We start from the raw sequence: 16,564 nt of genomic DNA on the forward strand, positions 1-16,564 counted from the left end.
TGAGTCCTGGCAACATCCTTGTAAATTTCTTTTGTGCTCTTTCCAGTTTAATACAATTCTTCCTATAGCAAGGTGACCCAGACTGAACACAGTACTCCAAGTGCAGCCTCACCAATGTACTGTACACCTGCAACATAACTTCCCAACTTCTATTCTCAGTGCCACTGTGTAGTGCATTGTGCCAAACATAGTCTTCATTGCCCTGTCTACCTGTGACTCCATTTTCAGAGAACCTTGAACCTGAACTCCAAGATCTCTCTGTTCTACTGCGCTCCTTAAGGCCCGACCATTCACCATGAAGCTTCTGCCTTGATTTAACTTTCCCAAATGCAAGACATCGCACATTTATATTAAGCTCCATTTACTACTCAGCCCACTTCCCCAGCTGACCAAGGTCCTGTTGCAATTTCTGATAACCTTCCTCATTATCCACGATACTTCCTGATTAGTGTCATCTGCAAACTTACTGATCATGCCTTGTACATTCTCATCCAAATCATTGGCAACAATAACAGACGGCAATGTGTCTAGCACCGACCCCGAGGCATGCTGTTAGTCACAGGCCTCCAGTCTGACAAGTATCTTTCCACTTTGCTTCCTACCATCAAGCCAATTGTGTATCCAATTTGCCCACTGAATTCCATGCAATCTAACCTTCCAGAGCAGCCAACTGGGTGAAACCTTGTCAAAGGCCTTACTGAAATCCATACATACTATGTCACCGGCCCTGCCCTTGTCAACCTTCCTGGTCAGTTCATGGAAGAACTCTATCCAATTTGTGAGACATGATCTCTCACGCACAAAGCCATGCTGACTACTCCAAATCCAACCCTGTCTTTCCAAATGCATGTATTGTCTTATTCCTGAGAATCTTCTCAAGTAACTTACCTCCCACATATTTTAGGTTTACCGGCCTATAGCTCCCAGTTTTTTCTTTGCAGCCCTTCTTGAACAAGGGGACAACATTCGCTACCCTCCAGTCTTCCAGGACCTCACCCATGGCTAATGATGATGCAAAAATATCAGCCAGGGCCCCGCATTTTTTTTCTCTAGCCTCTTGGATATATCTGGTTTGGACCAGGAGATTTATCCACCTTCTTACATTTTAATACAGCCTCCTCTACAGCAATATTGGACTGTCATCAAGATATCATCGCTAACTTCCTCAAGTTCCCAAGTTGTCTTGTTTTTCTCCACAGTAAAAACAAAGGAGAAATATTCATCAAGGACCTCCCCCATCTCCTGTGGTTCTACACGTATTTGTCCATTTTGGTCCTTGAGGGGTCCTATTCTCTCTGGAGTTACTTTTTTCTTTAAGTGTCAAAGAAAAAAATATCATTAGCCTAATCTTCTCAGGCAAGGCTATCTCGTGCCCCCTTTTTGCCATCCTGATTTCCTCCTTCAGTAAACTCCTGTGTCACCCATCCACCTCCAGAGAGTCCCTTGATTCCAGCTGCATGTACCTGATCCTTTTTTCTGGTCCAAGCCTCAATATCTCTTGTCATCCAGGGTTTCCTATTCCTGCCCACCTTGCCCTTCACCTTCTCAGGAACATTTAGACCTCGAACTCTTTTAAAGGCCTCACACTTTTTCAGAGATCCCTTTGCCTACAAACAAACTACTCCAATCAATCTCTGCAAGCTCCTGTCTCATTCACCTTGCCCCAGTTTAGAACTTGAACCTGTGGACCAGTTTTGTCCCTCTCCGTAACTATTTTAATAAACCTGTTTACTGGTCCCAAAGTGCTCCCTCACTGTCACCAAGTCACCTGTCCTTCTGTGTTTCCCACTCAGTGACTTGGCCTCTACAGCCTTCAGTGGTAATGAGTTCCACATATTCACCATCCCTCTGTCTGAAGAAGTTCCTCCTCATATCAATTTTACAGGGTCTGAGGCTGTGCCCTCGGTTCCTAGTCTGTCCTACCAGTGGAAACATCTTCTCCACGTCCAATCTATCCAGGCCCCTCAGTATCTGTAAGTTTCAATCAACTTCTCCCTCATCCTTCTAAACTCCACGTGTGGACTAGTCCTCAACCGCTCCTCATGAGACAAGCTCTTCACCCTGGGATCATTCTTGTAAACTTCCTCTGGACTGCCTCCAGCATCATCATATCTTCCATAGATACAAGGTGCAAAACTGCTCACAATATTCCAAATATGGTCTCACCTGTACCTTATACAGCCTCAGCAGTACTGCTCTGCTTTTGTATCCTAATTATCTTGAAATGCATGCTAACATTGCATTTGCCTTCCTAACTGCCAATAGAACCTCCATGTTAGGCTTCAAAAAATCCTGAACTATGACTCCTAAATCCCTTTGTGCTTCAGATTTCCAAAGCATTCCACATTTAGAAAATAGTCTGCACCTCCACTCTTCTTTTGTTACATGTTCAAAAACTAGTGAGTGCTTCTGATCATTTTGGACTGTTCAGTGAATACAGGCTGATTTTATTCCATTTGCATCTCAATAAGGTGTGAGTATCTTACTGATGTGAGCCTGGATGAAGCTGCTCATAATCAGGGGAGACATTTGTTAGGTTAAGATTTTCTGCTTTTCAGTGAGGCAACACTGGTTTTCTGTCCACATCATATCACCGGTGAATCATTTTAACACCAGCAGTAAGGATTTTGTTTTGCAGTGGTGCTCCTGTTGTGTGAGCTGCTCTGAGATCTACCTATTGTGTTTTAATTGAGGCTTCAGTGTTGAGCTCTTCAGTCTATGTGTAGTGTATCATTGGCATTTTTAAATATATCGCAGAACAAGGCCCAAACTGCTTGACATTTCTTCTGGGGATAGTATCTCTGATGATGAACTGCTTTTAAACTGAACCAAGGATCAGTCACGTGGAAAGTCTTTTCTGGAAATTGTAGCAGCTGATTATACTATGTTATGCAGTATTGTTCAGCAACTGTCCAGCCAGCCCTTTCACCTACATTTCACCATGCTGTCAGCTTTGAGGTCACAGTCCAAGTAAATAGTTTTGTGCAGTCTGTTCTGTTGTTGTGAACTTGGTGACGTTTATCTGTTGATAAGCTGAGTAAAGGTCCGGGGTGTCCATGGTCAGGTTGAGGTAAGGGTATTGAGGGCAATGTAACTGTTTGTTAACCCATTCCAACCTGTGAATTCTATGCATGTCAAAGTGAGGAATGTTATTGCCAAGGAATGGGACAGGTTTTTCTTTCAGACAACCAATGTCCACATAAAGCAACAGACCAGAAACACAGTCCAGTTCCGTCACCTGAGAAACGATGCAAAATGCCTCAACCCTAATCTCAGAAGATTCTTAAAAGGATGAATAGAGTAGTTAGGATCACTTTGCTCTTGTGGCAGAGTTCGAATACAATGGTGATGTCAGGAAGTACGTGCACCAAGTCAAATGGAAATCTGGAATGCTGTCTCTGCTCCCAGAGCTTTCAGTGCTGTGGAGCAGTTGAAGCTTTCAAGACTGAGATTGAAAGGTTTTTGTTGTTTGAGGGTGTGAAGGGATATGGAGTTAAATTCAGGTTGGTCATGATCTAATTATCATGGTGGAACAGGCCAGAGAGTGAAGAGCTCATTCTAGTCATATGCCTTTTCCCACTTTGCCAGGTGAATACTTTCATTGTTCAAACTAAATCATGTGTGTTATCTCTAAAATGGATTATCACTTGTGTATTAATACTGTCGGTATTGGGCCATGTATCTGGGAGGGTTCCTGGTGTCCTCAGCTGCTGGGGGGACATTGCATGGATGAACCTCTCAGCCTAGTGGAATTGTCTCATCAGGTAGCTGACCGTTGTTCCTGGTTCTTCAAGATGTGGACAGTATGTATTGAACTCATTGGATTCTCCCCCTCAATCATCATGTCACACTCCACAGAAATGGACTATTTGGCCCCTTGTGTTTTTTTGGAAAGAGCTGTTCAACTAGTCCCACACTCATTCTGTTCTCTCCCTATAGCCCTGCAGAGTTTCTTCCTTAAAGTATTCAGTCAATTTTCTTTGAAAATTGTGATTGAATCTGCTTCCACTTGCCCTTTCAGGCAGCACATTCTAGATCACATAAAGTTACTGTGTAAAAATAAACATTTCTTCTAACCTGTTTTTTTGCCAATAATCTTAATTTGGTCATCTCTTTTTTCACTACATGTCCCTCCTAGGGATTGGTTTCTTCGCCTATGAGCTGAAAAAGTTTGCCAGAAAATGTTACTCGAGAGGTGATAAGGTGCGGAAGCATCTGTTACCCAAGGCCAGCAGTTAAGCTTATTAAAACATCAGTACTGCTGACTCAACAATAATACGCTAATTGAAGATCACATCTGGAACTGCAAACTTTATGGCCCCATTGCCTATTCATACCCATTAAACTAATGAGGACTGAGAGTGAAGATTCTTAAAGGAGCTTTAGCATGTTAGAGGTGTAGTGGATAGTGAACAAAATTACCTCAGATTACAATGGGATCTTGATCAGATGGACCAATGGGCTGAGAAGTGGCAGATGGAGTTTCATTTAGATAAATGTGAGGTGCTGCATTTTGGGAAAGCAAATCTTAGCAGGACTTATACACTTAATGGTAAGGTCCTAGGGTGTGTTGCTGAACAAAGAGACCTTGGAGTGCAGGTTCATAGCTCCTTGAAAGTGGAGTCGCAGGTAGATAGGATAGTGAAGAAGGCGTTTGGTATGCCTTCCTTTATTGGTCAGTGTATTGAGTACAGGAGTTGGGAGGTCATGTTGCGGCTGTACAAGACATTGGTTAGGCCACTGTTGGAATATTACATGCAGTTCTGGTCTCCTTATCAGAAAGATGTTTTGAAACTTGAAAGGGTTCAGAAAAGATTTATAAGGATGTTGTTAGGGTTGGAGGATTTGAGCTGTCGGGAGAGGCTGAATGGGCTGGGGCTGTTTTACCTGGAGCGTTGGAGGCTGAGGGGTGACCTTATAGAGTTTTATAAACTCATGAGGGGCATGGATAGGATAAATAGGGAATGTCTTTTCCTTGGGGGAGTCCAGAACTTGACGTAGGTTTAGGGTGAGAGGGGAAAGATATAAAAGAGACCTAAGGGGTAATCTTTTCACGCAGAGTGTGGTACGTGTATGGAATGAGCTGTCAGAGGAAGTGGTGGAGGCTGGTACAATTGCAACATTTAAAAAGCATCTGGATGAGTATATGAATTGGAAGGGTTTTGAGGGATGTGGGCCGGGTGCTGGCAGGTGGGACTAGATTGGGTTGGGATATCTGGTCAGCATGGACAGGTTGGACGAAAGGGTCTGGTTCCGTGCTGTACATCTCTATGACTCTGTGTTTGATCTGAAATGTGAGTTGCAGGTTTGCTTTATCAGACTGGGGCTTTAATCTGTTCAAGACGGATTCAGAAATTATATTGAGGATTAAGAATTTAGGAGTAACCAGCAGAGTTGAGTACAATTTTTTTACTAGGAGAAAGTGAGGTCTGCAGATGCTGGTGATCAGAGTCGAGAGTGTGTTGCTGGAAAAGTACAGCAGGTCAGGCAGCATCCGAGGAACAGGAGAATCATTCCTGATGAAGGGCTCTGGCCCGAAACGTAGATTCTCCTGCTCCTTGGATGCTGCCTAGCCTGCTGTGTTTTTCCAGCAACACACTCGCAGCTGCAACCTTTCACTGTCAATGTTGATGAGGTGAACAAGGGAGAATCTATTTGTGCGCATTGGTGAATTGGTCATGGGAAGGCCTGAGTTTAATGGTGTCATTAATAGTCTAGAGAGGATTGTTAGAGCATGTAATGCCCCTCTTGAAACAGAAGTGAAAACAGAATTTATCATTTCTGCCAGGGAAGTATAAATATTTGAAATAGGAAAGTTTAAAAGGTGACGGGGAATGAGACAAAAGAGTTTGCTCTTTTACGGGGTTTGTACAGGTGTGATGAATTGAACTGAGGCACACTGAAAAGCTTTGTGTTGTGAGCAATACAGGCAGATCACACAGTTAAGTAGCATAGATAGGTAAATAATATGTAAACAGCGGCAAAAACAAAGACATAGGTACAGGCGAATGTTAAGAGTTTGTGAGACCCTTCAGTATTCTAACACGGCGGCACGGTGGAACAGTGGTTAGCACTGCTGCCTCACAGCGCCTGAGACCCGGGTTCAATTCCCGACTCAGGCGACAGACTGTGTGGAGTTTGCACGTTCTCCCCATGTCTGCGTGGGTTTCCTCCGGGTGCTCCGGTTTCCTCCCACAGTCCAAAGATGTGCGGGTCAGGTGAATTGGCCATGCTAAATTGCCCGTAGTGTTAGGTAAGGGGTAAATGTAGGGGTATGGGTGGGTTGCGCTTCGGCGGGTCAGTGTGGACTTATTGGGCCGAAGGGTCTGTTTCCAAACTGTAAGTAATCTAATCTAAACAGTAGGGTAGAAACTGTTGCTAAACCGGCTGGTGCGTGTTCAGGCTTCTGTACCTTCTCCCCGATGGTGGAGGTTGTAGAAAAACATTGCCGGGGGGATGGGTCTTTGAGAATGCTGGTGGCCTTTCCTTGACAGTGGGGTAAAAACAATGACTGCAGATGCTGGAAACCAGATTCTGGATTAGTGGCGCTGGAAGAGCACAGCAGTTCAGGCAGCATCCAATGACCAGCGAAATCGACGTTTCGGGCAAAAGCCCTTCATCAGGAATAAAGGCAGTGAGCCTGAAGTGTGGAGAGATAAGCCAGGGGAGGGTGGGGGTGGGGAGAGAGTAGCTGCAAATGTGTTGCTGGTCAAAGCACAGCAGGTTAGGCAGCATCTCAGGAATAGAGAATTCGACGTTTCGAGCATAAGCCCTTCATCAGGAATAAGAGAGAGAGAGCCAAGCAGGCTGAGATAAAAGGTAGGGAGGAGGGACTAAGGGGAGGGGCGATGGAGGTGGGATAGGTGGAAGGAGGTCAAGGTGAGGGTGATAGGCCGGAGTGGGGTGGGGGCGGAGAGGTCAGGAAGAGGATTGCAGGTTAGGAGGGCGGTGCTGAGTTGAGGGAACCGACTGAGACAAGGTGGGGGGAGGGGAAATGAGGAAGCTGGAGAAATCTGAATTCATACCTTGTGGTTGGAGAGTTCCCAGGCGGAAGATGAGGCGCTCCTCCTCCAGCCGTCGTGTAGTTGTGTTCTGCCGGTGGAGGAGTCCAAGGACCTGCATGTCCTCGGTGGAGTGGGAGGGGAGTTAAAGTGTTGAGCCACGGGGTGATTGGGTTGGTTGGTTCGGGCGGCCCAGAGGTGTTCTCTGAAGCGTTCCGCAAGTAAGCGGCCTGTCTCACCAATATAGAGGAGGCCACATCGGGTGCAGCGGATGCAATAGATGATGTGTGTGGAGGTACAGGTGAACTTGTGGCGGATATGGAAGGATCCCTTGGGGCCTTGGAGGGAAGTGAGTGTGGAGGTGTGGGCGCAAGTTTTGCATTTCCTGCGGTTGCAGGGGAAGGTGCCGGGGGTGGAGGTTGGGTTGGTGGGGGGTGTGGATCTGACAAGGGAGTCACGAAGGGAGTGGTCCTTGCGGAACGCTGATAGGGGAGGGGAGGGAAATATATCCTTGGTGGTGGGGTCCGTTTGGAGGTGGCGGAAATGACGGCGGATGATACGTTGTATGCGGAGGTTGGTGGGGTGGTAGGTGAGAACCAGTGGGGTTCTGTCTTGGTGGCGGTTGGAGGAGCGGGGCTCAAGGGCAGAGGAGCGGGAAGTGGAGGAGATGCGGTGGAGGGCATCGTCGATCACGTCTGGGGGGAATCTGCGGTCCTTGAAGAAGGAGGCCATCTGGGCTGTGCGGTGTTGGAATTGGTCCTCCTGGGAGCAGATGCGGCGGAGACGAAGGAATTGGGAATATGGGATGGCGTTTTTACAGGGGGCAGGGTGGGAGGAGGTGTAGTCCAGGTAGCTGTGGGAGTCAGTCGGTTTATAATAGATGTCTGTGTTGAGTCGGTCGCCCGAGATAGAAATGGAAAGGTCTAGGAAGGGGAGGGAGGAGTCTGAGACAGTCCAGGTGAATTTCAGGTCGGGATGGAAGGTGTTAGTAAAGTTGATGAACTGTTCAACCTCCTCGTGGGAGCACGAGGCAGCGCCGATACAGTCATCGATGTAGCGGAGGAAAAGGTGGGGGCTGGTGCCAGTGTAGTTGCGGAAGATGGACTGTTCCACATATCCTACGAAGAGGCAGGCATAGCTGGGGCCCATGCGGGTGCCCATGGCAACTCCTTTAGTTTGGAGGAAGTGGGAGGATTGAAAAGAGAAGTTATTCAGGGTGAGGACCAGTTCAGTCAGTCGAAGGAGGGTGTCAGTGGAAGGGTACTGGTTGGTGCGGCGGGAAAGGAAGAAGCGGAGGGCTTTGAGTCCTTCGTGATGGGGGATGGAGGTGTACAGGGACTGGATGTCCATAGTGAAAATAAGGCGTTGGGGACCGGGGAAGCGAAAATCCTGGAGGAGGTGGAGGGCGTGGGTGGTGTCCCGAACGTAGGTGGGGAGTTCTTGGACTAAAGGGGACAGGACCGTGTCGAGGTATTGGGAGATGAAGAGAGTAGCATAGAGTACAATAGGTGAGTGGGGGGCCTGGTAGATGGATTCTATAGCCGGGAGGTTGGCCCTTGTAATTGTCCGGGCCGAGTTCACCACTCTCTGTAACCGTCTCCGATCTTGAATGGTACAGTTGCCATACTAGGTACTGATACAACCCGATAGAATGCTGTTCTATAAAATTCCTATGATTCTAATTCAGTTGTGGGTGAAGTTACCAGAAGCAGATATTGGCACAAAAACTTACTTTATTGGCAGTAAAGATGAGACTTTGGACACAGCACAGGCTGGCCAAGGTTAGTTGTTCATTTTCATTGGATATGTATTGCATATCCCAACTGTCTGCTTATTGAGTTTGAGTTTGGAACTGGCCTGCCTTGTTGCCCATTGTTCAATCAAATGAAACACCATCCTGTTTTTCCCTAGAGTGCATTCTTACAAAGAAACAGCATGCCTCTGATCTGTGGTAACTTGCTGGATTTTTGTTTTTGCAAGTTCTATCTATGTTGGATAAGACCTTTGCAAATCCCATCAGTGCATAGTGGGTTAAGGATCTGACAAGCTCGATTTTGCAGCCTCAGTGGACAGTGCATTGCACAGTAGAGTATAATAACTTCTTTATTCTTGTCACATTTACCCGAGAGCCTGACTGGTTTTTGTTCCCAGTCAGTAAGGCAACATACCACCTCTCGGATATCTGGAGCTTGGAAAGTAAGGCAGACATTACTGAAATGTGACATTGTCTCAGGAATTCACTGTAAACAGGTTCTGGAATTTGCATTTTAATCACCTTCAAAGAGCTGTCTCCATTTCCTACCTTAGCAAGGATCTACAAATGGAAATGGCTTTTGACACATTCACCCTCTCCCTTAAAGAATTCCAGACCCAAATGAGTCAGGCAAACATCTTAGATTTGTTCACAGCCACCATTTTATATTAGCACAGCGCTGACATCGACTTCATTAATAGGGAAAAGCAAGAGAAACTGGGTGTGGACAGCAAAGGAAGTTACCTCGGAGTACAACAGGATCTAAGATCAGATGGTCCAATGGGGTGAGGAGTGGCAGATGGAGTTTAATTTAGATAAATGCAAGGTGCTGCATTTTGGGAAAGCAAATCAGGACAGGACTGATGCAGTTTTAATGGTAAGGTCTTGGAGAATGTTGCTGCACAAAGAGATCTTGGAACGCAGGTTCATTGTTCCTTGAAAGTAGAGTTGCAGGTAGATAGGATTGTGAAGGAAGTGTTTGGTATGCTTTCCTTTATTGGTCAGAGCATTGAGTACAGGAGTTGGGAGGTCATGTTGCAGCTGTACAGGACATTGGTTAGGCCACTGTTGGAATATTGTGTGCAGTTCTGATATCCTTCCGATCAAAAGGATATTATGAAACTTGCAAATCTTTTCTGAACTCTTTCAAGGATGTTGCCAGGGTTGGAGGATTTCAGCTATAGGGAGAGGCTGAATAGGCTGGAACTGTTTTCTTTGGAAGGTCAGCAGCTGAGGGATGACCGTATAGAGATTTTTAAAATCACGAAGGGCATGAATAGGATAAGTAGACAAGGTCTTTTCCATGGAGTGGGGAAGTCCAAAACTAGAGGGCACAGGTTTAGGGTGAGAGAGGAAAGATATAAAAGGGATCTTAGGGGCAATGTTTTCATGCAGAGGGTAGTGCATGTATGGAATGAGCTGCCAGAGGAAGTGATGGAGGCTGGTATAATTACAATGTATAGTGCATTCGAATTCTTGCAGGTCAGCAGAGCAAATTAAGTCTTTAATATCTCACATGGATGAGTTGAATCGAAGGGTCTGTTTCCATGCTGTACTTCTCTACAACTCTATCTCCAGGTCATTGAGCAGTCACCTGCTGCCCCTTGAATAATGTGCAGGTCATGACTTAAATTCTCATGTTGGAGTTTCCCCCACAATGCTGCAGCAACTTGTCTCTATACTGTACCTTTAACATAGTCAAATGACCCAAGGTGCTTCACAGGAGCAGTGATTATCACAGAATTGTGCCTGCCCACTTCTATTACCAAATGCCAATCTGCTGCCTTTTCCTGTAATGTCTGCACATCATTTCTATCCAAATAACCATCCAGTGCCCTCTTGAATGCCTCTGATGAGCCTGATTTCGACATGCTCAAGGCAGTGTATACCCTACCACCTTTGTGAAAATGTTTTTTTCTCATCACCATTGCTTTATTTAGGCAGCACTTTTAAAATCTTCCTACCTTCCTGAACTTGTTCCTTTTCTGAGTGAGAACAGCTTCTCCCTCTGTGTACTGTCCAGCCCACTCATGATTTTGAAAACCTCCATCAAATCTCTGCTTGGGGGCTCCTTCTCTGCAGGGAGAACAGTCCCAACTGCATCAATCTATTCTCATCACTAAAGTTTCTCATCTCTGGAAGCATTCCAGTAATAATTGCTTCTGCTCTCTCTGCAATGCATTTGCATCTCTCCTGTAATGTGGTGCTCACACTGTACGCATTACTCCAGTTAAGTTACGAGTGGTGTGATTATACAAGTTCAACGTTATTCGTTGCTGTTGTACTCTATATCCCTCTCAAGAAAGCTGAAACACTGAGTGCTTTATTAACTGATTTCTCCCACGTCCTTGTCATAATCAATGATTTGTGCACACATTTGTACCAGGTCCTTCTGCTCATGTTTCTGCTTTAGCATTGTATCTCTGACTCAGGTGCATCACCTCACACTTCCCTGCATTGAACCTCATCTGCCACTTATCTGCCCACTCATCCAACTTGCCAATATCCTTTTGATAGTTCCACACTATCCTCTTCATGGCTTACAATTCTTCTACGTTTGGGCGATCAGCAGCCTTGAACATTGTACCCTGTACACCAAGATCCAGATCAATAATATACATCTGAAAAAGCAAGTGTCCCAATGGTGACCCCTGGGGAGAACTGCATTACAGGAACTGGAAAATATCCACTGACCATTCCTCTCTGTTTCCTATCACTCACTTGGCCAATTTGTATCTGCGCTGCCACTGTCCCCTTTTATACCACAACCTATTCCTTTTCTCAAAAAAAATTGTTCTGGAAATCCATCTAAGCTACATTACCCGTATTGGAGAAAGTGAGGTCTGCAAATGCTGGAGATCAGAGCTGAAAATGTGTTGCTGGAAAAGCGCAGCAGGTCAGGCAGCATCCAAGGAACAGGAGATTTGATGTTTTCGTTATGCCCAAAACGTCGAATTTCCTGTTCCTTGGATGCTGCCTGACCTGCTGCGCTTTTCCAGCAACACATTTTCAGCACATTACCCTCATTGACCCTTTCTGTTACCTCCTGGAAAAATTCCGGAAAGTTAGTTAAACGTGATTTCCTCTTTAGAAATTCATTCCAAGTCATCCTGGTCAACCCATCTCTTTCCATGTGAATACTAATTCTATTCTTGATCATTTTTTTTTGGAGGTTTTCCCATCACTGAAGTTAAATTAAATGCTTTGTCATTGCTGGGATTATCCTTAAAATCTGTCTTGATCAAGGCTGTTATGTTTTTGAATTCTCCAATCTTCTGGTACCCTTCCTGAGTCCAGAGAAGGTGAAAGGTTATGGTCAGTGCGTCCACAATTTTTACCATTACTTCCTTCAAAATCTTTAGATGCATCTTATCTGGTCCCGGTATCTTGTCCACTTTAAGTGGCAACAATCTGTACTTCTTCCTTATTAATTGTGAACACTTCCAGTGACTGAGCTCCCCAATTTATCAGGTAAAAACAATGTCTGCAGATGCTGGAAACCAGATTCTGGATTAGATTAGATTACTTACAGTGTGGAAACAGGCCCTTCGGCCCAACAAGTCCACACCGACCCGCCGAAGCGCAACCCACCCATATCCCTACATTTACCCCTTACCTAACACTACGGGCAATTTAGCATGGCCAATTCACCTGACCCGCACATCTTTGGACTGTGGGAGGAAACCGGAGCACCCGGAGGAAACCCACGCAGACACGGGGAGAACGTGCAAACTCCACACAGTCAGTCGCCTGAGACGGGAATTGAACCCGGGTCTCAGGCGCTGTGAGGCAGCAGTGCTAACCACTGTGCCACTGTGCCGCCCACAGTCCTGGTGAGGGGCTTTTGCCCGAAACGGTGATTTTACTGCTCCTCAGATGCTGTCTGAACTGCTGTGCTTTTCCAGCACCACTAATCCAGAATCCCCAATTTGTCACAATGGCATGGGCAGCAGCAGTATCCTTTGTTAAAAAGACACATGTAAAGTATTTATTCAACACCTCAGCCATGCCCTGTACTTCTATTTGTAAATCCCCTTTTTGATCTTGAATTGGCTTTATTCACCCTTTAGTCGCTCTCTTACAGTTTACATGCCTGGGCAAAGCTTTGGGATTTATATTCGTTAGCTACAAGTCTTTTATCATTGTCCTCTTTGCTTCTCTTGCTTTTTCACTTCTTTCCAAACCCTAGGTATTTCGGTTGATTCTCAATTGTATTTTCTGCATTACAGCTGTCATATACACACTTATTCTTTCTGCTGTTAATTTCTACTGCCATTGTCACTCGGGAAATTTGAATTTGTTTGCCTTACTGTTTGCATTTAGAGGGGAATTACCTCAAATGTACCTGAACCACTTGCTCTTTGAAGGTGGCACATTATTCAGCTCCTGCTTTTATTCCAATCAATTTTATTCAGCTTTGTCCTCGCCCCTTTTAAGTCAGCTCTCTGCCAATTGATTTTCCTTGCTCTTAGATTGTTACATGTCTCCTAAATGTTACCCCACCGACACTTGATTCACTTGGTCCATCTGATTTCCAAGGACCGGTTCCAACAGTTCATCCTTCCTTGTTGGAATGGGTGCATACCTCTGTAGGATGTTCTCGAACACAATCTAGGAACATTTGCTCCTTTGTTCTACCAGTATCCCAGCCGATATTTGGATAATTGAAGTTCAAAATTTTCATTCCCTTCTAATGTTAGCATTTCTCTGTAATTTCCCTGCCGATTTGTTAATCTACGTCCTTTTCATTAGTCGGCGGTCTGTAGACTACCCCGAGCAGTGTAATTGCACCCTTTTACTCCATAGTTCTGGCTAAATTGACTCTGTCTTTGAACTCTGAGACTTCCTCTTTCTCCAGCACTCTCTTACCCAATACTGCTGTCCATCCTCCTTTCATCCCTTTTCTATCTTTCATGAATAATTTATGCCCAGCAATATTTAACACCCAATCTTGTCCTTCCTTGAGCCAGGCCTCTATTACTGCTACAACATCATAATTACACATGATAATCTGCATCTGTAACTATGCTCTATCTATTTGCATGCGTTAACTCTGTTTTAGACTTCCCTTCTTTTTACCCTGCTCCATTTTCACCGATTAACTTACTGTTCTCTCTGCTAATGCCAGTTGTATCCTCTGTGTTGTCCTCTGTTATTCTTTCTTGGCTCCACACTCCTGTCAATTTAGTTTAAAGCCCTCCCAATGGCATGAACAAAGGAACACATCTGTTCAGACGCAGAGTATCTGGTTGTTCAGGTACCATCTTCCCCAGAACCCAGCTGCTTCCCAGCAATCTGAAGCCCTCCCTGCTGCAGCACCTTTCCAAGCATGCATTCATCTGCCTTGTCCTCCTATTTCCTCCAGTCTTCAATGGAGGACATATTAGGACAGATGACCAAGAGCTAGGTCACGTGAATTTCAGCTATCACGAGGGGGCATAGCTTTAAATTAAGGGGTGATAGGTATAGGACTGATGTTAGGGGTAGATTCTTTACTCAGCCAGTCGTGAGTTCGTGGAATGCCCTGCCAGTAACAGTGGTGGACTCTCCCTCTTTATGGGCATTTAAACGGGCATTGGATAGGCATATGGAGGAAAGTGGGCTAGTGTAGGTGAGGTGGGCTTGGATCGGCGCAGCATCGAGGGCCGAAGAGCCTGTACTGCACTGTATTTTTCTATGTTCTACAAGAAGTTTCTTAAAGGAGGAGGCAGAGGGTGCAAGGTTCTGGAAAGGAATTTGACCATCAGTGGTGGGAAAAGGGAACATACAAGATGCCAAAATTGGAGAAGTGCAGAGTTACCACGAACAGAGCAATTTACCACAGCTTGCAGAAATTTCTGGAAGGAACACAGTACCTTTTTTGCATCCTGCAGACATCCTAAAAATGCCCCACATGCAATTACATATTATGGAACCATTGCCAGCTCTTTTGTTGGCACAAATGCAGCCAAACTCTACACCATTACAACCATCAAACAGCGATTCAGATGAAAAAATCTGGTAATGTGCTTAGTTTTATTATTTGAGGGATAAATGTTGGCCAAGATATTGGGGAGAGCTCCCGTGCTGTTCTTCAGATGAGGCTGAGGAAACTTGCAAGCTCCTGAGAGGAGTTTAACTCCATATCTGATCAACAATGGAGAGGTCAGTGTGGAATATGTGTTTGAGCATTTTGAAATGGTACTTGTTGCTGTTGATTTCAGTGTGTGGATCAGACTCTTATTTTGTTTGATTATGTATTTTGGAATGCATTCTGTTGTATCAAAAGGTGCCATAAAAGTGCAGAATGTGGAATTATTGCAGTGGGGTTAAATTTGCATTTCAATAAGGGATCTAAACTTATGGAGTGTGTTCCTTCGAGAAGGAAAAAAATGAAAGGTAATTAGTTGAAGTATTCAAACTAATGATGCGTCTGGACAGAGTAAATAGGGAGAAACTATCCCAATTGATAGAAGGATTGAGGAGGAGAGCGGACAGATTGTAGGTAATGGGCGGAATGGGAGAAATGGTTTCACACAGCGGATGTGTAGGATTTGTAATGCGATGGTGTGTTGAAGGTAATTCCTGAAAGGGAAGAATACAGGATTATAGGAAAATCACCTGGGTAAGCAAACTGCTCCTTCTGAGAGCCAGACTACACTTGACAGGCCAAATGGCCTCTTGTAATATAAGCATTTGGGATTCTGAGAGACCATTCCTCACCTGAATATTTTTAACAACAATTTGCGTTAAAGCAGTGTAAATTATTGGTTAATTGAGTAGAAAATATCTGATGAAGGGCTTTTGCCCGAAACGTCGAATTTCCTGTTCCTTGGATGCTGCCTGACCTAACCAGCAACCCATTTTCAGCTCTAGAAAATATCTACAATTGAGAAAAGGAATAGGGCCAAGCAGATAGAATAAAGGTGTTTGTAATGGCTGCAGGTTGAAAATCAGGGGGTCACGGCCATAGGATGAGTTGCAAGGTTTAAGATGATAACCTGTTGTTTTGTGGTTGTGGGCCAGTGGAATAACTGAGCAGAGTTTGGTCAAATGGTGGGGGAGAGAGTGAGCACATAGGATCAGCTTCATACAGAGGGCAAACACCAAAAGATGGATTCACCCATTGGGCCATCCACCTCCTGAGTGTCGACTTGAATCCTGACACTACTTCCATCTCCCTGAGCAAGCCAGCTGGACCTAAGATTAGTGTCTCATCTGAAAGGCAGCAACTTTACCTTGTGAACTGGCCAGCAGATTGATTCAAGAGAATGGTTGTCTGCCCATTTCCTCTGTTTCTTTCTCAAGTGAAGCAAGATTTTTATTTTGAGTTTTTGTGAACGATGTTCTGAAAGTAGGGGAAAGGTTAGCTTGCTTCTAATCAGTAAGCTCAGTGCCAAACCAATGGGTAAATGATTAATGAGTTTGCTGGGACTGCATAGTTGAATGGTTTGTGCTGATCTTTGATACGGAACATGACGTGTACAGTACTGGGTGGGAGAGAAGGGGTGTCCTGAGTGCTCTATAAATGCTGCACGTATGATGCTCAGTGTCTCAGTGGATGCCATTAGTTTCCTTCACTCTCTCAACATGTTTCGAACACTTACCAGACTCAGCCGACTTGTGTATGCAGATAGTGTGTGTGCTGGACAAAACCTCAGCTCCCAGAGCCAGCGGGTTATTTTCACAACTTGCCGACAAGCAACTGTCAAGGTTAAGCCCCCAGTGAAAAGGAGGTAGGTTTGACAGAGTTGGTGAGGATGATTTCCACATAGTGTTCTAGTTCTGTCTGAGTGGGTCGTGCTTGTCCCTGAAATCATATCACAGGCCT

The 16,564-nt window shown here is 45.1% G+C and overlaps 1 protein-coding gene across 2 annotated transcripts in view; it reads left to right on the forward strand.

Annotated features, from left to right (window-relative positions):
- Nucleotides 1–16,564, forward strand: part of hmgcs1 (3-hydroxy-3-methylglutaryl-CoA synthase 1 (soluble)) — a 59,850-nt gene that overhangs the window by 14,134 nt on the left and 29,152 nt on the right. The window contains exon 1 of one of the 2 annotated variants that reach the window (XM_060834423.1): nt 16,289–16,469. The exons of the other annotated variant lie outside the window; for it this stretch is intronic. Within the exon in view, the coding sequence (XP_060690406.1) occupies nt 16,324–16,469 (146 nt within the window). The 5' untranslated portion in view covers nt 16,289–16,323. Of the gene's footprint in view, nt 1–16,288; nt 16,470–16,564 lie in introns of those variants that run through there. 2 annotated transcript variants of the gene reach the window in all.

The sequence above is a fragment of the Hemiscyllium ocellatum genome, chromosome 2 (genome assembly GCF_020745735.1).
Source record: "Hemiscyllium ocellatum isolate sHemOce1 chromosome 2, sHemOce1.pat.X.cur, whole genome shotgun sequence".
Lineage (NCBI taxonomy): Eukaryota > Metazoa > Chordata > Chondrichthyes > Orectolobiformes > Hemiscylliidae > Hemiscyllium > Hemiscyllium ocellatum.